Below are 27,832 nucleotides of genomic sequence, written 5' to 3'. Positions count from 1 at the left end.
TAGCATGTTGAAAATTCCCTCTTAATAACAGCTCTTCTGTATTGCGGCTTAAAATGGGCCAGGCATTGTGCTGAACTCTTTACATGCAATAATAGCTTTTTTTTTTAATGTCTTATATTTTATTTTGAGAGAGACAGAGAGTGAGAGAGGGAGACACAGAATCTGAGCTGTCAGCACAGAGTCTGGAACTTCGGATTCTCTCTGCCCTCCCCTGCTCACGCCTGTCTCTCTCTCAAAAATAATAAACATTAAAAAAAAAAAATCAGCCTCTACCTGAGCCTAGAACTTAGATTCATTTTCCTTGTATTGCAAGCAAGCATTATGAAGCTCTCTGCAGTAGCTTCACATAGATTAGTGCCAGGCACAAAGTATTAGTCCTTGCTGTTATGACAGTTGTACATTTTTCTTGTTCTCTACAGTTAATAATTACCTTGTTTTTCATATGCATGGCTTTCTGGTGTAAATTTCCCTTTGTTCAAACACATCAAGAACTTTCAGTTTTATCTTTTCCCCCCATCCTCCTCCAACCTGGATTACCCCAAAACAAATCATTTGGCTTAGCCACAAATAAGATTTACAGAATTGTAATGTAAATGTTCAATATTGTTTTGACAGAAGTTTTTTTTTTCCCCCAAATGTGAGGCTTGAACTCACAACCATGTGATAAAGATTTGCATGCTCTACTGACTGAGCTAGCCAGGTACCCCTGCTTTGACAGAAACTCTGAGAAGTTGGAGGTGTACATATGTGAATGCAGGGCAGTTGCTAAAATACTTGAAACTACAAATGAAGAGAATGTCATTAGGAATGTGCAGATAGATTTTAGGAAGAAGATTTGGAAATGTTTACCTCAAGGGAGTGGAATTTGGGGATAAGGAAAGATAAGGTGAGGGACTGCTGTTTATTGTTTATTTCATAAAGTCAGCAAATATTTTCTCAGTGCTTACCATATCCCAGACATCGTTGTAGCAATTTGGTTAAAAACAAAACAGGCAAGAATCCCTGTCTCATGGAACTTATACTCTAAATTAAAAACAAATATTAGAGGGGCACCTGGGTGGCTCAGTCGGTTAAGCGTCCGACTCTTGGTTTCAGCTCAGGTATGATCTCACCGTTCATGGGTTGGAGCCTTCCATTGGGCTCTGTGCTGGCAGTGCAGAGCCTGCTTGGGATTCTCTCTCCCTACCCACACACCCCAATCTCTCTCTCTCTCTCTCTCTCTCTCTCTCTCTCTTTCCCACCTGAAAATAAATAAAAATCTTCCACGTGGAGTAAAGAGCACAGCAGAGGGCCTGGCAAATAGTACTAAATAAACAGCTATCGGTTATAATTTGAATGCCTCCAAATGCCATCGGGAATTTCCTGGATGCCAGGCATTAGGTCAAGTACTTTCCCAACTTCTCATTTTCTCTTCACATCCTATGTGGTAAGGACTATTACCCACATTAGTCTCAGGTTAAATAACTTGCCAAAATAATTAGTGGGAGGGGACTGAGATTGATGTTCATTCGTTGAAATTGATAGTCAAAGCACCTAGGGGCTATACTATTACAGTAGGTAGGATAAAGCTGGAAATGTGGCAGCTCCTGGTTGGATCTCAAGTTTTCAGATAGACGAACCCTTGGCTTTGAGACACAACGCCCATGCTGAAGAGTATAAACTGGTAAAGGAGGGCGTTAGTGGCACATCAGCCCAGAGGGAGTCTCTAAAAGGGGTCCCCAAAGTGAGCTTCACTGCTGGACAAACCACAGGTCGGCTCGACACCCCTTAAGAGAAAAAAAATCACTTATAAAAGCTCCCTATTCTGAGAAATAGCCAAAGTGAGGCTTTGCCCTGGGGCCTATCCGGACTAGGAGAGTTAAACTGTCGGGATCACTTAGTCATTGAAATTTACTGAGGTTCTTCTAGGGGCAGGTCATCATTCTGGGACATATGAGAGCTGGCTGCTTGGGTTAGGGTAGTGGATATGGGACTCAAGAAAGAGTGACACGACTTGGGGATTGTTTGGTTGAGATGATTGGGTCGGTCCAAATTACACGCCCTGTAACCCTTTCCTCCCTTTCCGCCGCAGGATCCCATCCAGCTTCAACAAAAATCTCACATCTTGCAAATTGGGAAACAGGGTGAAGGGGTGTCGAGCCGACCTGTGGTTTGTCCAAGGTCACGAAGAGCAACTGGATCGTCCTGGCTCCCAAAGGGGGCTTTTCAGTTTTCCAAAAAGTGTGCTTATGTTTGCAGGGTTCCCCTCCACCACACACACAAAGAGCATAATTCGTTTCGTGTAATTCTATAGTACGTTTGTATTTGAATACATAGAGAGAACGGAGAAAGCTAATCATCGCAGCAACCCACGCGCCAGCGTAGTGTCTGCTCCGCCCCGTCCCGCCGACTCCTGAAGCTCCGCCCCCAGGGATCCCGGAACTCTGCGCCCGGCCGAATCGTCGGGAAAACCCGGAGCGGCGTATCCGGGCGCGGCCCAGCGCGCGGCGTCTCAGAGCTTGCGCAGAAGGCGTCCGAGGCGCATGCTCCCTGGCGGCCCCGGGCCCGCCGTGTGGCTACCGCGCTGGCCTCCTCGGCCCGCAGAAATCCGGGCCGGCTGCGGACATGGCGGCCAGCCTGTGGATGGGCGATGTGAGTGAGGGCGGCCGCGCGGCTCCAAGGACGGCTCCTAGTGTCACGGGGGAGGAAGAGGCTGAGGGGGCGGGGTCCTGGAATCACAAAAGGGTGGAAGTGAATGGGAAGGGGAGTTCTTTGGGTGACACAGGAGGGTCCCAGCATCTGGAGGAAGGGACCGAGCCTGAGGGTGGGGTTCCTGGCCTTCCTCCTGGGCTCATGGAAGGGAAAGGGAGGTTCTTTAAGGGGATAGAAGGGCAGGAATCCCAAGGTTGAAGGGCGCTGTGTGTGGCTCTCGGACTGGAGGAATGACTAGATCCAGAGGGGATCCCTAAAGGGAGCAAGTTTGGAGGGAAGGAAGTCAAGGGATTGAAAGATGGGGATCAGGCCACTCCGTAGGTGAACATCTCCCCTCCCTCACCCCCGCCCCCAGCAGCGTCGTGTTGCCAACACTGGGTGGGCTCTGGAACCGGGACTGAGGAGCCTGGATGCTGGCCGGCCTCAATCGCTCTGCTCTTGTATTTACGCAGCTGGAGCCCTACATGGATGAGAATTTCATCTCCAGAGCCTTTGCCACCATGGGGGAGACCGTAATGAGCGTCAAAATTATCCGAAACCGCCTCACTGGGTACATTTTCTCCTTCGATCTTCTCAATTCTCCGATAATAGACCATGCTGAAGTGTCATTCTCGGGAAGGGAATGTAAACATCACAAAGTCAGGGCTTCTCACCCCTAATAATAGTGAATATGATGTTATAAAGGCTAACATTTGGGGGCTTATTGAGAGGAAGTGTAGCATATTGCTGGACTCTGAAACCAGAATGAAAGTTATGTCTACTGTGACCTTCCGCAAATTACTTAACCTCTCCATCTCCTTATCTCAACTATGAAAATGGAGATAACAGCATCTACCTCAAAGAGTTATGGTGAGGCTTAAATGAGTTAATTCACATTCAGCGTTTAGAACAGTGTCTGGCATATGGTATATGTTTAATAAATATAAACAGATTACCATCTGCTTAGTTATAAGCACTTTTTTTTTTTTTTTTTTTGGAGAGAGGAGAGACAGAGCTTGAGCGCAGGAGGGGCAGAGGGAGAGGAAGACACAGAATCCGAAGCAGGCTCTAGGCTCCAAGCTGTCAGCACAGAGCCTGATGTGGGGCTCGAACTCACAAACTGTTAGATCATGACCTGAGCCAAAGTCAGATGCTTAACTGACTAAGCCACCCAGGTGCCCCTAAAATCACTTTTAGATTTTATTTTTTAAGTAATCTCTACACTCACCATGAGGCTTGCATTCATAACCCTGACATCACACCACATGCTCCACCGACTGAGCCAGCCAGATGCCCTTAAAATCATTTTTTTTAATCACAAATATGTCTGAGCTAAGTACTATTATTAGAGAAGTTTCATAACTGTTTTAAAGTTTACAGAGCTATTAAATGACAAACCAGGACTCAGGTCTGTTCTTAAACCGATGAGTGCTCTTAACTCTCCTGTCATTCACTTGAAAAGTTATTTATAGAAATAATACTATGTGCAATTGTTCTGGGTTCCCTGGATAGGAGGCTGAACAAACCATAGTCCCTCCTCTCATGGAGTTTACTACATTCTGATAGGGACATGAAATAGTAAATATGGAAACAGAATGCAGAGAATATTTTGAGATAGTGGGGCTGTATTACATCCAGATTCTTCCTTCTCTTGGGGGGAGAGGGTCTTGGTTTTCTTTGCAGTTCTAGTTAGAAAAGGGAGGATTCTCTTATCAATTGTCAGTATTTACTGAGCAGCTATTCTGCCACGTACTCTACTAAAGTAGCTTGCTAAAACATCAAATGGTTGAAAAATACAGATGAGAGATATGAAGTGTGGTCAGTTTTGGCTACTTGTTAACCGGTACTTTGTGTATTCAGAGTCCTAATACTTGTTACTGAAACCCAGGTTTGGCTGCCTGTAGTTGGAAAGGCCAATACTCTAGAGACAATTTTTTACCTCCTTCCCTCCCTGCCCCCAAGAGACAAGTTTTAATTGGAGAGGAATTGGGGTGCCTGGATGGCTCAGTCCGACTTTCGCTCAGGTCATGATCTCACAGTCCATGGATTCAAACCCTGCGTCAGGCTCTGTGCTGACAGCTAGCTCAGAGCCTGGAGGCTGTCTTTGGATTCTGTATCTCCCTCTCTCTTTGACCCTCCCCTGCTCACGCTGTCTCTCTCTGTCTCTCAAAAATAAAAACATTAAGCAAAATTTTGGGGGACGCCTGGGTGGCTCAGTTGGTGAAGCGCCTGTTTAGCTCAGGTCATGTTCTTGCCATTTCCAAGTTTGAGCCCCGAGTCAGGCTCTGTGCTGACAGCTCGGAGCCTGAAGCCTGCTTCGGATTCTGTGTCACCCTCTCTCCCTGACCCTCCCCCACTCACGCTAGGTCTCTGTCTCTCAAAAAACATAAATTAAAAAAAATTTTTTTTAATTGGAAAGTGATAGGAGCTTTATGCAGGAGGCTGGCCACCTGAGGAGAAAGCAGACTGTTGTCCAAAAGCCTATTTCTAGGCCGCCTGGGTAGCTCAGTCAGTTAAGCATCTGACTTCAGCCTAGGTCGTGATCTCGCCATTCCTGAGTTTGAGCCCCACATCGGGTTCTACTGACAACTCAGAGCCTAGAGCCTGTTTTACATTCTGTCTCCCTCTGTCTTGCTGCCTTTCCCCCACTCATTCTCTGTCTCTCTCTCTCAAAGATAAACATTACGATTTTTTTTTAGTAAATAAAAATAAAACATAAACACACAAACAAAAGCCCACTCCAAGATTTCTCCTGGCACAGAGATATTTTAAGTGATTTACGGCAGGGTGCATGGGTGGCTCAGTTGGTTGAGCATCCCGACTTCGGCTCAGGTCGTGATCTCATGGTTTGTGGGCTCTATGCTGACTTCTAGCTCAGAGCCTGGAGCCTGATTCAGATTCTGTGTCTTTCTCTGCTCCTCCCCTTTTCACGCTCTGTCTCTTTCTGTCTCAAAAATAAATGTAAAAAATTTTTTTTAAAGTGATTTAGGGCAATTAATTAAGGAAACGCAGTGGTCTATGACAATTCTTTTTTTTTTTTTAAGTTTATTTTACTTTTGATAGAGCATGGGAGGAACAGAGAGAGAGAATCTGCACTCTGTGTGGAGCCCAATGTGGGGCTTGAACTCAAACTGTGAGATCATGACCTGAACTGAAATCAGGAATGAGTCGCTTAACCTCTTGAGTCACCCAGGCGCCCCTCTATGACAGTTCTTGGTTACATGCAGGCTCAGTGGTGCCAGCTACAGACGTTACTGTGAGGCTCAGAAGTCTTGCCAAGGGGCCTGGCTTTTTCGGGGTGGGGGTGTTGTGCAAGAGGGTTTGGTTCCTTGGTGCCCAGTGTGGTACAGGAGAGGAGAGCTCTGTTCTATCTAGGAAAGAACGCGTGATCTATAAATGTACATAGAAAGGTTAGTCAGTCACATGGGATTAGGGTGCTTGTTAAAACTTCACTACTCCTAGGTTGGCCAGTGGGGCTGAGGCACTTCATACTAAGGAATGGATTTTCTGACTGGTAGATCATACTAGCCTAAATATTTTTCTTTTTTTTTTTAATTTTTTTTAATGTTTTTTATTTCTTTTTGAGAGACAGAGAGAACAGGGAAGGGTCAGAGAGAGAGGGAGACACAGAATCTGAAGCAGGCTTCAGGCTCTGAGCTGGCAGCACAGAACCCGACACGGGGCTCGAACCCACGAACTGTGAGATCATGACCTGAGCCTGGAAGCTTAACCGACTGAGCCACCCAGGCGCCCCCCCCAAATATTTTTTTTTCTTGCTCTTGGAGACACAAAGCCCTAGGTAATCAGCTACTGGTATGAAAACACATCCTGTAGTACTTTCTACTTCACTGAAATAAGATTTGGAACCACAGTTACTAAACTCTAGTTGTTTCTTACCATGGTACATATAGACACATTGCACTTTTAATCAGACTCACTTGATAAAAGACTTTGAAGAGGCTTATAAGAATACTGTAAAATGAGTAAATGCAAATTTTAAAAAGAAAATCAGGGGCATCTGGGTGATCAGTTGGTTGAGTGACTGATTCTTGATTCCAGCTCAGGTCGCCATCTCATGGTTGTGAGATCGAGCCCAAGGTGGAGCTCAGTGTGGAGCACAGAGCCTGGTTGGGACTCTCTCTTTCCCCCTCTCTCTGTGCCCCTCCCCTGCTCGTTCTCTCTCTCTCTCTCTCTCTCTCTCTCAAAAATGAATAAACATTAAAAAAAACATTATTAAAAAAAAATTATTAAGAATGCAGTGAGTGGAGGAAGCCACCAAGGCGCTGATTTCAGCTCAGGTCATGATTTCATGGTTTGTGGGGTTGAGCTCCAAATCTGGCATTTTCTTATATACATCTGCCTTATGACCCAGCAAGTCTAGTCCTAGGTATTTATCCAAGAGAAATGAAGCCATCTATCCACCAAAAATAGGACTTGAAACGTGTTTATAACAGCTTCATGACAGTGGCTGAAAACTGCAAGAAGTCTAGATATCCACAAATAGGTAAATAGATAAATATTGGTGTTTTCATACAATAGAACAAATCATTTCTATAGTAACAACGTGAATGACTCTCTAGCGTTATGCTGATTTTTTTTAAATGAAATATTTTTTATTTTTAATGGTTTTTTGTTTTGTTTTGTTTTAAGAGAGAGGGCGTGAGCAGGGGAGGGTCAGAGAGAGAGGGAGACAGAGAATCTGAAGACAGGTTACAGGCTCTGAGCTATCAGCACTCACAAACTGCTAGGTCATGACCTGAGCCAAAGCTGGACACTCAACTGACTGAGCCACCCAGGTGTCCTGCGTTATGCTGATTGAAGGGGTGCCTGGCTGGCTCAGTTGGTAGGGCCTGTGACTCCTGATCTCGGGGTCATGAGTTTGAGCCCCACTTTGGGTGTGAAGTTTACTTGAACAACAAAAAGCATTATGCTAAATGAAAAAAGTCTTCCTCCTATAACATTCGATACATTTTGTCAGTGGCTTTATTATAGCTGTTATGTATTTTTGTTTTATAATGTTTGGTAGTCTCAAGCTGTACTCTAGAAATAAAATCTGTATCCTCTCTGCAGTTTTCAGAGCTTATAAACTATACCCCATCAAAAAAAAAAAAAGAAAGAAAAAAGTCTTCCTGTATGACTCCATTTATTTAAGCTTGTAGAATATACAAAATTGATCTATAGTAAAAATAACTCTGTGTCTAGAAGATTTGTGCAGGTCTCTGTGTGTATATTTCAATGTTGTAAAACCCAAACAGCAAAAAAACTGTAAACAGTAATTGAGTAATATGCATGTTGGAAGTAATTGAGAGACGTATACCAATATCTACAACCTAACTTTGGAATGTTTCAGAAAATAAGGATGATAGTGGGTAGAGGGGATGGATAGATGGATAATTATGTGACAAAATAAGTATAATAAAGTTAATTATAGGTGGTAGAAATGTAGGTATTTGATATACAATTCTTCTTTTTTAAGTTTTTTTTTTTCTTTTACTAATCTCTTCACCCAATGTGGGGCTCAAACTCAAGACCCAAGATCAAGAGTTGCATGGCATCCCCAATTCTTTTCATTTTTATGTTTGGAATTTTTTACAATAAAATGTTGGGGACAGAATGTAGTCAGATTATCCTGAATTCAGCTCCAAGCTTTGGCACATACCGTCTGTGGGTTAAGATCTACTGTATAATCCTGCTGGCTCCCAGCATCCCCTTCAGTAGCTCACAGAGCTAGTGTGAGAATTCGGTCAGTGAGAGATGGCACGTGTGACATGGCCAACACAGAGCCAGGCCCATAGCGAGTGCTTGGCAGTAGTCAGCTCTTTTCTTTTTTTTTAAGTCCATGATTCTTTTTTATTTATTTATTTATTTATTTTTTATTTATTTTTAGAGAGACAGAGTGAGAGCACGAAAGCAGGGGAGAGGGGTAAAGGTAGGAAGAGACAGAGAGTCTTTTTTTTTTTCCTAAATTTTTTTAATGTTTTTTATTTATATTTGGGAGACAGAGAGAGACAGTGCGAGCAGGGGAGGATCAGAGAGGGAGATACAGAATCTGAAGCAGGCTCCAGGTTCTGAGCTGTCAGCACCAAGCCTGACGCGGGGCTCGAACTCATGAACCGTGAGATCATGACCTGAGCTGCAGTCGGACGCTCAACCGACTGAGCCACCCAGGTGCCCCAAGACAGAGAGTCTTAAGCAGGCTTCACACTCAGTGTGGAGTCCGAAGCTGGTCTCGATCCTGCTGGGAACAGCCAGCAAACCCTGCGTTGATAGAAGAAAGATTAGTCCACACTTTGGTAAGAAAGAGAGGAGAAGGCACGGGGTCAGTGTTCACAGACGAAGACCCTTGTTCACCTCACTTGTACTCTCATTGATGGCAGTGTCGGGCCAGTCACAAATCTCAGTTGACTTGTGTACAGAGGGCGGAAAACATTGCAGGCTTGCAAAAAGAAAGGGTGCCTGACTTAAAGGTGAATAATCACAAGAGACTAATCAAATCAGAGGTGTAAGGCAAGCATATTATTTTGCTAAACTTTGTATACAATGTATAGATAAGGCAGTTCCCTGAGGACTGCAGAAATGCCTGGGAGGGCTGGCCCAGGGCATGGGCATTCCGCGCAGCCTGGCCTCCAGAATTCCCAGAAACCCACCCCCCTCCCGAGCTGAATTGCACCCCACCAGAAATCTCTGTGTTGCGTTTTAGGGAGCCGACATTGTGTGTAGTGTGTAATCTTGTCATCATCAGTAATAACCCCAACCCTTAGACCATGATGAGCCAAAATCAGAGTCAGTTGCTCAACCCACTGAGCCACCCAGGTGCCCCCGTAGTGGTTTGCTCTTACTGATCATGGTCTTCACATCTGTGAGCCTCGGCATTCTAGCACACAGAAGGTACAGGCTTGCCCCTTCATTCTTCTTAGCATCAACAAACATTTATGGAGCTCATAGATCCTGATCTGTGATTCTTGGCCACAAGCATTGCCATTGCCCATACCTTCTTGGCTTTGTGTCCATATGTTATTTGAACTGAGGATCTTGAGTAATATTTCCAGAAAAATTAGGATTATTTCACCGGTGATAGCTGTAAGGATGATGTTAAGAAAAATGAACTATTTTCAGTATAATTCTCTTAGTAGGAAAGGATGTCAGAGGATACAGCCATATCCTTCTACTTTGGTCTCTTCATGATGCTTTAAAAAATAGAATACAGGGGGGTGGGCACCTGGGTGGGTCAGTCAGTTAAGTGTCCGACTTCGGCTCAGGTCATGATCTCATGCTTTGTGGGTTCGAGCCCTGCGTCAGGCTCTGTGCTGATAGCTCAGAGTCTGTAGCCTGTTTCAGATTATGTCTCTGGCTCTCTCTGCCCTTCCCCTGCTTGTGCTCTGTCTCTGTCTCTAAAATAAATAAACATTAAAAAATTTTTTTTTAAAAAGTAGAATACAGGAGATCTAGATCTCTTCCAGTTAGAGTCCATGAATTTACTTTGTCCAGCCAGCCAGATTGTAAGCTTCTTGAAGACAGGAATCTTATTCTTCAGCTCTGTATCAGCCTGACTTGTGGTGGGTAATCAAAAAAAAAAAAGTTAAATTATGAAAAATTCCAAATAAAACTACAAAGAACAGTACAGTGAACACTCATATAGTCACCACTAATTTCAACAATTGTTAACATGTTGCCATATTTTCCTTATCTGTCTCTTTAACTGGATAGATTTAGATACAGGTTTCTTTTTACTAAGTCATATAAAAGTAAATTACAGATGTTGTGACATTTACCACATCTTATTCAAGCATACATTGCCCAAAACTGGACATACCCACAATGCTTCTATCGTACTAACAACGTTAACAGTGATTCCCTCATGAAACGATACCCAAGTGATTCCCATATAATAGCCAGTCTACATTTAAATTTTTATACTTGCCCCAAGGATAGCTTTTATAGATTTAAAAAAAAAATCTTCCTTCTTTTCTTTCTTTTTTTATGTCAGATGAGTGGTGTGCCATGGTTGTAACAGGGTTTGAGGAAGGCACATATCACAATAGTATGAACATTCAGTCATCACACTTAATGAACTAAAGAATCATCCGTCTCATTTTCTTTAAGTTGTTTATTTTTATTTGAGAGAGAGAGAAACAGTGCGCAAGCAAGGGAAGGGTAGAGAGAGACAGAATCCGAAGCAGGCTTCAGGCTGTGAGCTGTCAGCACAGCCTGATATGGGGCTCAGACTCACAGGCCTTGAGATCATGACCTGAGCCAAAGTTGGACACTTAACTAACTGAGCCCCCTGGTGCCCTGTCTCTTAACATAGAAAATCTCATCTCTTATCTTTTCTTGTAATACTTTTTAAAGAGGTAAGACTAATTGTCTTACATAGGTTCTACATTCTGTAATGTAGGTTTACCTTCTGGATTTACTGGCTTCCTTTTGATGGTGTTTTACTTGTTCTGTCCCTAATATTTCCTGTAAATTGGACATTAGATCTAAGGGCTTGATTGGATTGCATTAAATATTCTTTTTTTATGTTTATTTTTGAGAGAGACAGAGAGTGAGGGAAGGTGGGGTATGGGCAGAGAGAGGAGGACAGAGGATCCGAAACAGGCTCTTCACTGACAGCAGCAAGCCGATGTAGGGCTCGAACTCACGAACTCACAAACCGTGAGATCATGACAGGAGCCAAAGTCGGGCATTCGGATGACTGAGCCACCCAGGTGCCCCAGATTGTATTAAATATTCTTGGCAAAAGTACTTCATAGATGATAAAGTACACGAGTAAATGTTAACTAGATGCGGTGGGACTGGCCCGGATTGGCAGTCCGCACATTCAGGTCTATAACTTAGTTTTGAACTGGAATATGGCAAGGAACCACAAACAGAGCAGGCTCTGGTTAGGAAAACATTTTTGCTTCCCCTCAGCGCTCAGTCTCCTCTGAGAATCTCCTTTTTAACTATTCTCTTTCTCTTGTTTGCTTTCTTTCCAGAATCCCAGCCGGCTACTGTTTTGTAGAATTCGCAGATTTGGCCACAGCCGAGAAGTGTTTGCATAAAATTAATGGGAAACCCCTTCCCGGAGCCACACCTGTAAGGACATGTAGATAATGATGATGTTGCCATTTTTATTGTCCTCGATAACTATCATTTATTGAATCCCTACTGTATACTTACATTACTTTATTTAATCCTGTAAACACCCTGAACAGTACGCACCGTTATCTTTGGCAGACCAGGAAACTGAAGCTCAGGGCAGCGGAATAACTTGCCCCGAGGCAACGCAGGTAGTGAGTGCAGAGCCAGGATGCAGACTGAAGATTGGCTGCCTCTAGAACCCATGCCCTTTGCACTGGCGCCGCCGCCTCCCTTAACGAAGACGTGAAACCCTAGCCCTCTGCCTGACTGGGAAGCTAGAGCAGGCTGGCGGCAGCGGGGACGCATTGTAACACAAGAGAGTTACATTCTGCTCTTCCCACAGTTACTTAGCTTACAGCCGCACCACGCGGGCACACCTGGGCTCATAGAACCATGGAGCTGGCAGTGCCCTTAGCGATCATCCGTGCAACCCCATTTTATGCAGGAGAAAAAGCTGAGGCTTAGAGAGGGGGAGATGTTTTGGCCAAGGTAATTTATTTCAGTTTTTTTCAAATATTGTTTGACTCTTGAAACGCCCTTCTCTCTGTCTTAGTGTGTTTGTTTTTAAATTTCTAGGCAAAACGTTTTAAACTGAACTATGCCACTTATGGGAAACAGCCAGATAACAGGTGAGTGTAGGGTAACCCCAAGGTTAGCTGCAAGCCCCAGGAAATGTCGAGATAGAGACAAGATGCATCACTGTGCTGGGCTCTGCCAAAGAGGCAGTTAGTTGGGGAGCCAGGGTTGGTCCACTTTGCCTTCCTCCTGAAGGATGACTCCCTCCCCCTCCCCGCTGGTGCTGCTTGTCAAGAATTTTTTTTTTAATGTTTTATTTATTTTTGAGAGAGAGGGAACATGAGCAGAGGAGAGGCAGAGAGAGAGGGAGACACAGAATCCGAAACAGGCCTCAGAGGCTCAAACTCACAAACTGTGAGATCATGACCTAAGCCAAGTCGGACGCTGAACCTCTGCCGAGCCCCCCAGGTGCCCCACGACCCGTGTATTCTGTGTGGGCCTGCCTCCAGCCTTCCACCCCGTTACCCGCACTAGGGCTGTTTTCTTCAGTAAGAATTGACCTGGTGTAGCAACATAAATGGTTCGGCGTCAGCTTTTCAGGGTGCTGTTCAAAAGCTTTCAAACAGTGTGTCAAGAGCTTTAAAAAGATTTGCACCCACTGACCCTGTCATTCTACGAAAGATTAGCCTCCAAAGTGTTCACTGAAATATTACATATAAGGGGGGAAATTGGAGAAACCCCAGATAATCTAATAATAGAGAAAGGTTTTAAATTACAGTATGTTTATCAATTGAAATGCTACCTATCAGTAAGTCATTGTAGCAAAATAGGATGTGTCAAGACATTGGTAATATGTTAAAAAAAATGCTAGAAACAAAATGAGTTATACCCAAGTTTTGTAAATTCAAAAAGAGAAGCCAAAAGAAAAAAAAAAGACAAAGTATAAGTGTTCATAGTGATTACCTTTGAGTGGTTAGGTTGTTGGTAATTTTATTTTTCTTTTGTCCTTTTGTGTATTCTGATTTTTTTTAAATGTTTATTTGTTTTTGAGAGAAAGAGAGAGACAGAATGCAAGTGGGAGAGGAGCAGAGAGCAAGGGAGAGACAGAGAGCTGTCAGAACAGAGCCAGACACGGAGCATGAACTTATGAACTGCGAGATCATGACCTGAATTGAAGTCAGACACCCAGCCTACTGAGCCACCCAGGCGCCCCTCTGATTTTTAAAGAAAAAAAAATGTATCATACTTGAACTAAGAAAATAATAATAACTTTACATGCTTGATTTTTTTTTCAGATTTTTATTTTTAAGTAATCTGAACTTGAACTCACAGCCCAGAGTCACACACTCCATGACTGATCCAGGCAGATGCCCCTGATTTTGTCTTTTACTAATTTTCCTAGAACAGGGGAGCCTGGGGTGGCTCACTCGGTGGAGCATCCAACTCTTGATTTTGGCTCGAGTCATGATCCATACCTAGGTCATGGGATTGAGCCCCGCCTTGGGGCTTCTCTTGGGATCTCTCTCCCTCCCCTGCTCCTCTCCCTCTCTCTCTCCCTCTCTCCTATCTTCTTCTTCTCCCCTCCCCCATTTGTACTCTATCTCTGTTTATCTAAAATAAAACAGAATAAAATAAAATAAAATAGGAGCATCTGAATGGCTCAGCTGGTTAAGGGTCCAACTCTTGATTTTGACTCAGGTCATGATCTTAGGGTTTATGAGCTAGACTCCAGGCTGACAGCTTAGAGTCTGCTTGGGTCTCTCTCTCTCTCTCTCTCTCTCTCTCTCTCTCTCTCTCTCTCTCTGCCCCTCCCCAACACTTGCGCACCTTCTCTCTCTCTCAAAATAAATAAACTTTAAAAATATATATTTAGAATAATAGAGGTTGGAGGCACCTGAAGCATCCGACTTCAGCTCAGGTCATGATCTCACGGATCGTGGGTTCAAGCCCCACGTCAGGCTCTGGGCTGACAGCTAGCTGGGAGCCTGTCTTCAGATTCTGTGTCTCCCTCTCTCTCTGACCCTCCCCTGCTCACACTGTCTTTCTCTCAAAAATAAATAAAAACATTAAAAAAAAATTTAGAATAATAGAGGTTGACAAGATGTGGCCTGATTTGTGTCACCTACAAGCTATAAATGGTTTTTATACTTTTAAAAGATTGTGAAAACAGAAAAAGCAACAGAGACCGTAGGTGCCCCACCAAGCTTAAAATTTTTACTGTCTGGCACTTCACAGAAAACGTTTGCTGACACATGTTCTAAAAGTTCAGGGATGTCATCCTAGCCAGGCTTCCGTCTCTAGGACATAAGGTCCATTCCTCATTCTCTTTCACTATTTCAATTAAAAATATGCAGCAGGGGCACCTGGGTGGCTCATTAGGTGGAGCACACAGTTTTTTATCTGAGGGTCATGAGTCCAAGTCCCATGTTGGGCGTAGAAATTACTTTAAAAACAAATGCAGTGAATACAGAACGTGTGGATTTCTCTTTTGAGTGCCTCTGACTGGGTTCCCCCATCTGCATGCCTGTGATACTTGAAGCCAGACGGGCTTTGTTCCTTGAGTTAAGGACTTGGGACGGGGGCTGCTTCCACAACTCTTCCGGCTGAATGGCCAAATGCAACAAATTCAGACCGGGTTAAGGGCCCATCAGACGTGCCGTTCCCTCAGAAGGCCCAGGAGAGGTTTACCCAGAATGGGCCAGAAGGGCTTGTTAGAACAGAGGTTTTGGGGTGTGTCTCTGAATCTTGTTTTCTCCTCTCAGCCCTGAGTACTCCCTGTTTGTGGGGGACCTGACCCCAGACGTGGATGACGGCATGCTGTATGAGTTCTTCGTCAAAGTCTACCCCTCCTGTCGGGGAGGCAAGGTGGTTTTGGACCAGACAGGCGTGTCTAAGTAAGACCTCAGCGGTTACTGATGCCCACCCCGTGCCGGCGTTTGTCTCTTAGATGGAGGCGTTAGAGCAAGGCCGTGGCGCACGGTGGTTCAGAGCACAGGCTCTGGAGCCGGACAGTCAGTGTGAGCCCTGGCTCCGACACTGGTTGGGGACAGTGCGGTCAATAGCCACCGAACCTCTGACCCTGTTTCCTCATCTGTGAAATAGATGCTGATTGCTAATACCTCTCATGGGGCTGATGTCGCAGATCCGTGATGTGATATCAATAAAGCAGTAGGTTAGGCTTTATAGGTGTTGGCCATCTTCTTTATTATTGTCACTTCAAAGGTGGAAAAACCTCAAGAAAGGCTTATTCTTGATCAGAGTAATAGTTATAAGCATGAGCTTGAGTTACAAGCTTGGGACCTGGATCTGGATCCTGATTCTCCAGTGATGTTGGGCAAGTTATACAACCTCTGATACCACCGTCGTCTAACTGTTGGGCAGTTTGACGAGATAATCCTGGGCAAATGCTCAGCACGGTGCTGGAACATAAAAGTGCCCGTGACACGTTCGCTCTCATTCGTTGATCCCCCAAGTAGAATATGAGTCCGGCAGACCAAGAACCTTGTCTGCCTAGGACTGCTGAGCCCCAGTGCCTAACCCCATACCTGGCGAAGGGGGCAGATGGAGGGTGTCTTTGCTTAGTGAACTTCTATGGCTGTTACTACTGCCAAAATGATGATGATGGAAATAGTATTTCCAGTATATTGGGAAGGAAGCCGCTGTGTGGGAAGGAGCCCCATCATGAAGGCGTGGAGGGGAGTGGTGAGCTAAAGTAGGGGTCCCCCAGGGTCTCCGGCTCCTCCAGCACTGGCGTCTCAAATTGCTCTACCTACGGCACGCCTCCACTGACGGGCTCTCATCCCTTCCTACAGAGTTGGAGGGACTCTCTGTCTCTCTTTTCTGTTCTTAGACTTGACCTTCATCACATTTGTGATCTAAATAGTGTGTCTGCTTTTGTTTCCTGCAGGGGCTATGGTTTCGTGAAATTCACAGATGAACTGGAACAGAAGCGAGCTCTGACCGAGTGCCAGGGGGCAGTCGGCCTGGGGTCTAAACCAGTTCGGCTGAGCGTGGCGATCCCCAAAGCGTGAGTCATGTGCCGGCGGGAAGGTAGAGGGCCTCTGGGCTGGTGCCAACCTGGATGCTCCTCGTCTGCTTGGTGACGATGGGAGCTTCCGTGTGCCGGACGGGGGACACCTGGGAGGTGTCGCTTAGGTCACAGATGACCAGCGCCTGTTACTTGCCAGGCTGTGTGCTAGGCACTGGAAATGAACCAGTAGCCCTGCCCCTCCGGAAGCTTGCCGTTGGGAGGGAGCTCTGACTCGGGAAGACACATGCATTCAGATGCTGCTTGTAGCAGTGCTGGGAGAGCATTTGGGCTCTGCAGACTCCGTGTTCGTGCTCTTGGCTGGGTAGTGTCACCGTTAAGAGACTTATCCACAGAACTGGTCAGAATTAAACAGAAGGAAAAAAATTATGCCCAGTTTTAGCTATGGGAGTAGCTAAGAGTTAATGACCCAAGCACTACAGAATGTTATTTACGTCACTATCATCCCTGTCATGCCAGGCAGAGAGCCCTTCCTCCCCTACAACTCCCAGCAGGTTTTTCTCAGAAGACAACTGCTCTCTGCATAGTCTTCTGTCCTTTGGCCAAAACAGTGGTTCTCAACTGGGGACAATTTTATCCCACAGCGGGACATCGGCACCACCTGGAGACAGTGTTGGTTGCCACAACTTGTGGCAAAGGGCATCTCATGCGTGGAGGCCCGGGAGGCTACTGAATGTTGTACAGTGCACAGGACCATCTTGCAGTGCTCGCGCTGGCCCCACGCCAGACTTGTCTGCCCCGCCTCCAGGTCAATAATGTGGAGACTGAGGGCGCCCGTGCCAGGAGTGGAAGGGGGCGTGGCTGCATTCTTGGGGCAGGACTTCCAGATGGCCAGGCTTTTCTCTTCTCCTCTCTTCTCTTCCTTTCCCTTCTTTTCCCTTCCCTTCCCTTCCCCTTCCCCTTTCCCTTTCCCTTTTGCTTTCCCTTTCCCTTCCCCTTCCCTTCCCCTTCCCCTTCCCCCTTTCCCTTTCCTTTTCATTTTCCTTTTCCTTTTCCTTTCTTCTCCCCCCATAGGTTCTAGTCTTAGGTTGCCAGTATTCTTTCTTTTTTTTACTGTTTATTTATTTTTAAGAGCGACAGAGACAAAAGTGTGAGGCAGGGAGGAGCAGAGAGAGAGAGGGAGACACAGACTCTAAGCAGGCTCCAGGCTCTGAGCTATCAGCACAGAGCCCGATGTGGGGCTCGAACTCCCAAACTGGAGATCATGACATGAACCAAAGTCAGATGCCTAACTGACTGAGCCACCCAGGTGCCTCTCTTCTTTCTTTTCCGTTTTTTTTTTTTTTTTTTTTATGTTTCATTTATTTTTGAGATAGCCCAAGTGGGGGAGAGGCAGAATGAGAGACAGAGGATCTGAAGTGGGCTCTGTACTACCAGCAGTGACCCAATGTGGGTCTTGAGCTCATGAACCGTGAGATCATGACCTGAGCCGAAGGTGGGCACACAACTGACCAAACCACCAGGGTGCTCCTAAATGGCCAGGTTTTTCAAAAAGATTTAGAGATTCTTTGCAGCTTAACTGTATTTAATACATGGAAGATCAGTTTGAGTGATTTCCCCCCAAATATTATTAGTTCTACACTCTACTATATAAAACATTACAGGGGTGCCTGGGTGGCTCAGTCGGTTAAGCCTCCGACTTCGGCTCAGGTCAAATCTCACGTGTGTGGGTTCTAGCCCCACGTCAGGCTCTGTGCTGACAGCTAGCTCAGAGCCTGGAGCCTCCTTCTGGTTCTGTGTCTCCTTCTCCCTCTGCCCCTCCCCCTCTCATGCTCTGTCTCTCTCTGTATCAAAAATAAATAAAACATTAAAAAAAATTACAGAAAATATTTAAAAGAAATAAATTTCCTCATTACCCAAAATAACTAATTATGATTCTGGTTTCCAGGCTTCTCTATAGATATCCACGATACACACTCCATGTAGATCAGTTTACGTGTAGTAGATTTATTTCTTTATTCATCTTTAAATTCTTTTTTTTTGTTTTTAAGTTTACTTACTTATTTTGAGAGAGAAAGAGAGCATCTGTGAGGGAGATGGAGAGAGAGAGAGAGAGAGGGAGGGAGGGAGGGAGGGAGGAGAGAGAGAGAGAGATGGAGAAACTCCAGGCAGGCTCTGAGCCACCGTCATGGAGCCGGACAAAGGGCTGGAGCCCATGAGCCACGAAATCGTGACCTGAGCCGAAACCGAGTTTGATGCTTAAGCAACTGAGTCACCCAGACAACCAATCATTATTCATTTTTATTTCTTTTTTAATATTTATTTATTTATTTTGAGAGAGAGAGTGTGTGTGTATGTGCCCACAAGAGCAGGGGGAGGGGAAGAGGGAGAGGGAGAATCTTAAGCTGGCTCCATACCCAGGTCAGAGACCGACCCGGGGCTTGATCTCAAAACCGTCAGATCATGACCTGAGCTAAGATCAAGAGTCGGATGCTTAACCAACTGAGCCACCCAGGTGTCCCTCTTTGTTCTTTTTAAAAATTTTTTAATGTTTATTTATTATTGAGACAGAAACAGAGCATGAATGGGGGAGGAGCAGAGAGAGAGGGAGACAGAATCCAAAGCAGGCTCCAGGCTCTGAGCTGTCAGCACAGAGCCTGACATGGGGCTCGAACCCACGAACTGTGAGATCGTGACCTGAGCTGAAGTCAACCAACTGAGCCACTGAGGTCCCCTTCTTTATTCATTTTTAGTTACAGTAACAATGCTCATTCTTCCCCCTCCCAATTTCCCTCATATATACATTCCCTTTCCCACGTAGCTCTACAATCCCCACCATAATATTTTTAATAGCTTCAAGGTGTTTTGACTGTATATTCTGTCTCGAGGTTCTCAGATGTTGATGATGTTGGTTGTTTCTGATGTGTTACCATTTATTCAGTCAGCAATAACCGGGTTCCTACGACTCCGCTGGCGCTGATCTAGACTTTGAAGTTGTAGCTGTAAACAAGAGAAACAAAGTGCCTTCTGCAAGGAGGTTATGTTCTGCTCCGTTTCCTGGTTGATCGTTGTCAGAATTTGGTGCCCGCCTCTAGGGAGGTGCCCTCCAGCCCTGGGAATCGAGGGTGGTAAGAGTTCCCTTTGAGAGTCCATCTGTAAGAGCTGAGCGTGGAGCAACAATAGAAACGTGCAGAGCCCCGTTCGATTACGTGAGCGCATCGGGAGGGTGGCGGGCCCCTGGGAAACGTGGCAGGGTAACCATGGAGGGCAGCATTGGCAGTTGCCAGCCTCACACTGGGCAGGGAGACGAAGTCTCTGCCGTTAGACTTCATCAGGAGCTGACGCTCCGACGGTCAGACGCGGAGCTGGCTCAGTGCTCTTGCCAAGTCCTGCTCACCAGGCAGACGTCGGCTCGGAAGGAACCTGAGCTCATTCAGACTTTGAGGATTTGTGGTTCCTGTGACAGGATTGCTGTGGAAGGTCACCTCCTGCTTGTGCCTCGGTTTCCTCTCCTGGCTTCTCTGCAGAGATCGAATACACCAACCATGAGGACACACGAGCATTCCACACCCCGTGACAGTCACGGTTCTCCTCATAAGCCCGATGGCTGGGGGGTGAGCCTCTGCCGCTGCGTGTTTCGTGCGCGCAGGAGTCTGGCTCTGGGGAGTGCGGTGACTCTGGAAACGCATCGCTGTGTTGGTCTTCTGATTCCTCCCACCTCGGACTGCTGGTCGGACCCCTGGCCTGTCTCATAAGCCTGCCTGCTCACACACACGTGATTTTGCATATTTTTTAAAGCAGTGGATCCTTTGCAACCTTGACATTTTTTTTCCAGTTTTACTATTATTTTTTAAAATACTTTTTTAAAAACGTAATTTTTTTACAATATTTTCAACTTAAACACTATTTACATTGAACACGTATGGCAGCTTAACCTACCCAAGTATGAAGTTTAAGAAGCCAGAACTGTTCTAGCTTTGTTAAAAGAAAAGTTGTGCTGCAGACCGTTGTCGTGATGGTTAACAAAGCGAGGAAAAGCACCACTCAAATCCTGTCACAATTTCCTTGTTCGAGTGGATTATGGTGGGTCAGATGGTGCACTTCCCATGGGCATGGCGGCGATGCAGGGACTCCTTAGAAGACGCAGCTCTCAAATTATGTACTTCCTCAGCTGTGACATGAGGAGAATTCACGATTTCTTACATGATAACATACCATAAAAGGCAGGGCTAGTTCTCACCGTGAGCATTCCCTTATAACCTCGGTAACCAAAGACATACTTGTCTATAATGAATTATTTCAAATTAACTAACAAGGCCTTCAGCAGAAAAAGGAAATTCTTGATAGTGACAAATGCAAATTTAAGTCTGAACTGAGGAATTTGCCTAACAACCTGAACTTAAATGTACTCATTAAAAAAAAAAAAAAGGTTAGACATTAACAATTGTTCACTAACCCTAAGGGACCAGTTTAGCCTCAAAAAAGGCCATTTGCTGAGATTTAGAGGTCATTTTAATTTGGTGCTTTGTTGCAGCTTGACTGTAACACACAGCTTCTTGCCTGGCTGTCTTCACATCTACCTATGGGGCCAATTGTATTTTCAGTAAATGTTTGACAGCTTATTACTTAGTAACAGCTTCAGTACTTTTATCAAGCATGCAAGACTAACAGAACTTTTGCAGTGCATAAGTGTAACACAGTGACAAGAGAGAGCTTTTTTTTCCCCTGTTTTTTATTTATTTTTGAGAGACAGAGAGAGACAGCATGAGCAGGGGAGTATCAGAGAGAGAGGGAGACACAGAATCTGAAACAGGCTCCAGGCTCTGAGCTAGCTGTCAGCACAGCCCGACACGGGGCTCGAATCCACGAACCGTGAGATCATGACATGAGCCGAAGTTGGAAGCTCAACCGACTGAGCCACTCAGGTGCCCCAAGAGAGCGCTTTTAAATGGAGTCTTCTAATACTGCTTTCCCAGTGTGGAAATTGTGCTACATCCACCAAAAGAGGGCTCCGTCTACTCAAATATTTCAGTACTTCACCCCAGGAACAAACTCCTTTGCATTTGGATTCAGATTGCTTTTGACCACAAGATCTTCCAGAGAAGAGCCATCACTGATAACAAAGTCATTAAATTGGTCTTGGATTTGGTCCATAGTTTGTGGGAGATCTTGAGCCAGAATAAACCACTCATGTTCCTCTTCTTCTCCAGCATTTCTTGGAAACAGCGTCCAATAAACCCTTCCCATAACTTCTCTTCTGTTTGTCCATTGAATTCCTCTTCATTTTCCATCCACATGTACTCTGCAAGTGGATTGTCATCTTCATGAGAATGACCATTCATAATGACATCTTCATGGATGCTGCTTTGGCTAGTACTGCTGCGACTTGGACCTTTCATGGTTGGCGTCAGTTGTCGTTTTTAACCCAGTGCACGAGAGCAGGAGTGCACAGCCAACGAATCCACTCGGCCTCCGGGGATCCCCACAGGTCGCGAGCGTGACATTCTGTCTGATTAGCGGTGGCTGCGGTAGCCATGCAAGCAGAAGAAAGCTGTCCACTGAGCCTGGGCCTCGGCCCTGATTTGTGAGTGCAGGATGCAGGAGGCTGGCAAGATGTCTCACGTCTGTCAGAGTAGGCGCTGTGGGTAACCCTGTGGTGTTCAGAGTGTGAGCCTCGGAGCTAAATTTGGTTCCAGTCCTTGGTGTGGCCTTGGGTAAGTCTCTTAATCTTTTAGAGGCTCAGTATTCTATCTGTATAATGGGAATAATACATAATAGCTCTACCAAAGGGTTGTGTGGGACTTAAGGTAGGAGACTGTATATGAAAACCAGCGGGCCCAGATGCCGAGTACCTACTCTATAAATGGTAGTTGTGACCACAGTGGTGATGCTGAGGCCTGGAACACGTGTGTGTGTGTGTGTGTGTTTGAGTGTGAACAAAAGAGAGGATTAGACATTCTGCAGTTTGAAAAGCTTCTTAGATTATCCTAAATCCAGATTTTCCAGGCCATGTTCACCTGAGCTTTTGCGGGTGGCAGGAAACCAGCCCCCCTAGAGCTTGAGAAGAGAACAAGTCAGTACTGACAAGATTCAATAAGAAAGACAAGCGTAACCATTAAAACTGCTGACTGTAAGGGCGCCTGCGTGGCTCAGTCGGTTAAGCATCTGATCCTGATTCTCAGTTTGGGCTCAGGGCCTGATCTCACAGTTTTGTGAGTTCGAGCCCCATGTCGGGTTTTGTGCTGACAGTTTGGAGCCTACTTGGGATTCCCTTTTTTCCTGCCCTCTCTGTCCCTGCCCGACTCGGGCTGTCTCTCTAAATAAGTAAATAAACTTAAAAAATAAAAACAAAAACAAACTTCCTGACTGTAAAGCCTGGGCTCTGGTGTGAGACTGCCTGGGTGTGGGCTTCCTTTTAGCTGTGTGGCTTTGGACAAATTATGTGGCCTGTCTGTAGCTCAGTTTCTCATCTAAAATAGGATTAATGTGGGGCGCCTGGGTGGCTCGGTGGGTTGGGCGTCTGACTTGGGCTCACCTCATGATCTTGCAGTTTGTGGGTTCAAGCCCTACATTGGGCTCTGTGCTGACAGCTCAGAGCCTGGAGCCTGCTTCCAATCCTGTGCCTCCCCCTCTTTCTGCCCCTCCCCCACTGGTGCTCTGTCTCAAAAATAATTAAATTTTTTAAATAAAATAGGAATAATGTATTGTTATTGCATGGGTTGTTGTGGGTTTTGAATGAGTTGATCTGCGTAAAGCACTTAGAACAGCCCCTGGCCATGAGGTAAGTGTTCTGGAGACGTACCTCTACATTTGTTTATTTTTGCTTCTTCATTTAAGGAGCCGCGTGAAGCCGGTGGAATATAGTCAGATGTACAGCTACAGCTACAACCAGTATTACCAGCAGTACCAGAACTACTACGCCCAGTGGGGCTATGACCAGAACACAGGCAGCTACAGCTACAGCTACCCCCAGTACGGCTACACGCAGAGCACCATGCAGGTAATGCTCTCCTGGCCAGAGGCGGGCACTGGGAGGGGTGGCACTGGGAGGGGTGACAGCCGGGACTTCAGAGAAATGCTAAAGAGGAAGCAACCGAGCTCCTCTTGTTAAAAAATAAGGCCTCCCGGCCTTGGGCCAGGAGTTGACTCCGCTTCTCATCCCCTCTCTGGTCTCTCGCAGACGTACGAAGAAGTCGGGGACGACGCTCTGGAAGGTAAGGAAGGGGTTTGCTCCCTCGTCCCTCTGTCCTCGGTCAGCTGGTGTCGGGTGACTGCGCTGTGCCTGTAGCTAGATGCTGGGGCGTGCGATGTGGAGTGAGCTCTGCAGGAGACTGCCTTCTGGCCAGAGAATTAGCGCCTGCACAGTTCTAGTGAGAAGTGACTGTCCCCCAGTCCTGTCCCCCAGAGAGCCCGGAGGGAGCAGCTCAACCCGGGAGAGAGCAGGTCACTCCCTCGACAGGGCCATTCACCCCCAGATGTAGGTCTCTGGCAAAACTAGTGCCTTGTAATTTTTTGATGGTTTGTAAAATTCCTTTTTTTATTTCATGTTTGAATTTTTTTCTATATATATTACATTACATATTTCCCTCATGTTTTTTTAAGTTCATTTATTTACATAATCTCTACCCCCAATGCTGGGCTTGAACTCACGACCCTGCGGTTAGGAGTCACCTGCTTACTGACTGAGCCAGCAAGGCACCCTTTGCATTTTCAAGTAATAGTTACTTACCATTGAAAATTTGGAAAATACAGTAACATATTAGGAAGAAGCTGGAAATCACCCCCATATTGCAACATAGTAATAGCCATTATTATTTTTTAATTAAGAGCATTTATTGTAATTTGTCCTGAATTTAACAGAAGAAAAAGGAAAGTAAAACTGAAAGAATTGCTAGCCTTCAAACAAGTGATTTTTCAAAGGAAATATTAATACTTAAAGGATTCTCTAAGGTTTTAAAAAATTATGAAAAAAAAATTTTTCAACATGTTTTTGAACAGATGTTAAGGATTTTTTTTTAAAGTTTATTTATTTATTTTGAGAGAAACAGACACAGTTCAAGTTGGGGAGGAGCAGAGAGAAAAGGAGAGAGAACACGAAGCCACGAAATCATGATCTGACCCAAAACCAAGAGTCGGATGCTTAACCGACTAAGCTGCCCAGGTGTCCCCTGAATAGATGTTGAATTTTAGGGAAGTAAACTCTTCTGGGTGGCTCCGTTGTTTAAGAGTCCAATTTCCACTCATGATGTCATCATTCGTGGGTTCAGGTCCTGCTTCCGGCTCTGTGCTGTCAGCTCAGAGCCTGGAGCCTGCTTTGGATTCTCGGTCTCCCTTTTCTCTCTGCCCCTCCCTGCCTCATGCTCTGTCTCTGCCTCTCTGTTCATCGCTCTCAAAAATAAATAAACATTAAAAAGATAAAAATAAATAAAGTAAAATTTAAGTAGTCATAAATATCAATTAAAATTGATTTCTAAGTAAACAAAACTATTTTAAGGTATAGAAAGATTCAATGTTTAAAATTTAAGTCTATGTTAAGGACTATTTCTTAAGAGAAGGTCATAGGGAAAATGTGATCTGTAAGGAAAATATCCTTTAAAGAACATATCTCCTTCAGGCAAAGAACAAAGTTGTCTGCTTCTTGGCTTTTTTTAAGTTTATGTATTTATTTTGACGGGGTTGGCCAGAGAGAGAGAATCCCAAGCAGACTTGCTGTCAGCACAGAGCCCCGACGTGGGGCTCAGAACTCATGAACTATGAGATCATGACCTGAGCCGAAATCAAGAGTTGAACATTTAACCAACTGAGCCATCCAGGTGCCTCTTATTAGTTTTTTAAAGCAGTTGCACATATATGCAGGCTTCTGAATCCAACAGCAGTGACCTTGGGGTTGGGCAGGGCAAAACCCGGGAGCTCCAGTTGGTACATAGGGAACTGATGGCCCAGGTGGCCTGCTCGGGCTCACCCCGCGAGTTAGGGCCAGAGTCAGGCCTGGAGTCCTTGTCTTTCTGCACTCAGTCTTTGGCTGTTCCCTCCATTAAATACTGTGATTTTTTTTGTTTGCTTTTGTTTTTAAGAGAGAATATTAACCTGATTATAATATATCTGTGTAACTCCTTAGAATTTTCCAATGTCTTTCTCATCCATTAGTAATATAATAATACCAAACATTAAAAAAACGTTTTTTTAATGTTTATTTTTGAAGGAGAGAGAGTGTGAGCAGGAAAGGGGCAGAGAGAGAGGGAGACACAGAATCCAAAGTAGGCTGTAGGCTCTGAGGTGTCAGCACAGAGCCCTCTGTGGGTCTCGAACTCACAAGCTGTGAGATCATGACCTGAGCCGAACTCAGACGCTGAACCGACCAAGCCACCCAGGCGCCCCTATGTCAAACATATTTTGTGTCAGGCCCTGCTCCCTTTTAACACTATGATGGGTCGGTACCATTTTAATCCCCAATCTACAGAAAAGAAGACTGAGGCTTGTGTAGTTAATAATAGCTAACAGTTACTGAGGTTTTGCTATGTGTAGGGCACTGTTCTAAGCACTTTACATTACATTACATTAATGTGATTAAACTTCACAACAGTTTAGAGGTAAGTACCACACTTATTCTGGTTTTATAGATAAAAAACTGGGTTAGAGGGGTCAGATTACTTGGTCAAGGTCAACATTGTGAGTTGCAGCATACTAACAAGAGACGGTGTCTCTCTTGGAACCGCTGCAGCCTTGCCCCAGACTCATCATCCCTGAGTTACGTGGCCTCTCAGTTCAACCTAATAACCACTTGGGGTGGGGGCGGGGGGCACAGCAGGGACTATGATCCTTCTTTCCCTTCCTCAGCTTCGGGGAGCCAGGCCCTGTCTTCCCAGTGAGGAGAGATGGTGCTCTATTGTGCGTGGATCTACAGGCTTCTGCTCACACAAATGCCTGCCCTGATTGAGCTGTTTACTAAAATGTTCCTATAAGCTGTTACCTACACTGAGTAGAGACACCAGGCTGATCACGCTTTCATACAGTTTCCATAGGGAGTCTTTGTAAATGCTCAAACCTTCTTATAATTTAGATTAAAATTCCAAGAGAAAGGAAGATCCCTCTGGTTACAGGAACAGGCACAGGACTTAATGTGAAAGGCACAGCACTGGTTTGGAAAAGGAAACAGAATTTTTAATGTTTTATTTATTTTTGAGAGACAGAGAGAGACAGCACTAGCAGGGGAGGGACAGAGGGAGAGACAGACAGAATCTGAATCAGGCTTCAGGCCCTGAGCTGTCAGCACAGAGCCCGACGCGGGGCTCAAACCCAGGAACCGTGAGATCATGACCTGAGCTGAAGTCAGATGTTCAACCGACTGAGCCACCCAGGCGCCCCGCAAACTCTGTTTTTAACCATTGGAGGAACTGCCAAACTTTTCTGAAAAGGCTGCAGCATTTTCTTTTCTCAGCGACAGCTTCTGAGGCTTCTAGGCTCCTCACTTCCTCACCAGTGGTTGTTACTCTTTCATTACGACCATGCTAGTGGGTTTCAAGTGGTATCTCTTTGTGGTTTTGATTTGCGCTTTCCTAATGGCTAATGATGTTGAACACTTTCAGGTGCTTATTGGCCATGTGTGTGTAGATCTTTGGAGAAATGTCTATCTGAGTCCTTTGTCCATTTTTAAGTTCAGTTGTCTTTGTACGTAGCCTTATAAGAGTTTTTCTTACTCTATTCTGGATACTAGTTCCTTGTCAGACTTACAATTTTCAAATTATCCCATTCCAAGAGTGTCTCTCTACTTTCTGAAGAGTGTCCTTGGAAACACAAAAGGTAATTTCCATGAAGTTTAGTTTTATTTTAGTTTGTGGTTAAATGATGTGTTATCTAAGAGGCATTGCTTGTTGACACTTGTTTTCTTATGAGAGTGTATGGTTTGAGCTCTTTGTTCCAGTTTGAGTTAATTCTTGTGGAAAGTGTAGAGTCCAGCTTTATTCTTCTGTCTGCGGTTATCCAGCTGGCCCAGCACCATTTGTTGAAAAATGGTTGCATTTGGACTCTCAAATCTTACTCCATTGATCTATATGCTCATCTTTAGGCCACTGCCAGTTTTTTATTACTGTCGCTTTATATTAAGTTTTGAAATGATGAAGTCCTTGAACTTTCTTTTTCACGATTGTTTTGTTGGCTATTCTAGATCCTTTGCTTTTTTTTTTTTTGCTTTTGCTTTTTATTTATTTTTGAGAGAGAGAGAGAGAGAGAGAGAGAGAAAGACAGTGTGATCAAGGGAGGGTCAGAGAGAGAGGGAGACACAGAATCTGAAGCAGGCTCCAGGCTCCGAGCTAGCTGTCAGCACAGAGCATGACATGGAACTCGAACCCACGCACCGTTAGATCATGACCTGAGCCGAAGCTGGACGCTTAACCGACTGAGCCACCCAGGCGCCCCTGCATTTCTTTTGTTAATTAAAAAAAATTTTAATGCTTGTTTTTAATAGAAAGCATGAGCAGGGGAGGGGCAGAGAGAGAGGGAGACACAGAATCCAAATCAGGCTCCAGCTAACAGCAC

The 27,832-nt window shown here is 45.1% G+C and overlaps 1 protein-coding gene, 1 non-coding gene and 1 pseudogene across 3 annotated transcripts in view; 1 reads left to right on the top strand and 2 right to left on the bottom strand.

The window, feature by feature from the left end:
• Positions 1-2,445: 2,445 nt before the first annotated feature.
• The window catches only part of TRNAU1AP (tRNA selenocysteine 1 associated protein 1), a 37,311-nt gene continuing 11,924 nt past the window's right edge, over positions 2,446-27,832 (top strand). For both annotated transcript variants that reach the window (XM_029946226.1, XM_029946225.1), the window contains exons 1-8: positions 2,446-2,631; positions 3,144-3,241; positions 11,649-11,748; positions 12,370-12,422; positions 15,072-15,203; positions 16,217-16,336; positions 23,135-23,297; positions 23,478-23,511. In XM_029946226.1, the coding sequence (XP_029802086.1) occupies positions 2,605-2,631; positions 3,144-3,241; positions 11,649-11,748; positions 12,370-12,422; positions 15,072-15,203; positions 16,217-16,336; positions 23,135-23,297; positions 23,478-23,511 (727 nt within the window). In that variant the 5' untranslated portion in view covers positions 2,446-2,604. The remainder of the gene's footprint in view (positions 2,632-3,143; positions 3,242-11,648; positions 11,749-12,369; positions 12,423-15,071; positions 15,204-16,216; positions 16,337-23,134; positions 23,298-23,477; positions 23,512-27,832) is intronic.
• Positions 10,652-10,754, bottom strand: LOC115300608. Its single transcript, XR_003912769.1, has one exon. It is a non-coding gene; the product is annotated as a small nucleolar RNA U13 (small nucleolar RNA).
• LOC115297971 lies at positions 21,314-21,696 on the bottom strand (annotated as a pseudogene).

This window comes from Suricata suricatta, chromosome 8 (assembly GCF_006229205.1).
Source record: "Suricata suricatta isolate VVHF042 chromosome 8, meerkat_22Aug2017_6uvM2_HiC, whole genome shotgun sequence".
In the NCBI taxonomy this organism is placed as follows: Eukaryota; Metazoa; Chordata; class Mammalia; order Carnivora; family Herpestidae; genus Suricata; species Suricata suricatta.
Note: the sequence above shows the minus strand (reverse complement) of the source record. Positions and strands in the feature narration are given on the sequence as shown.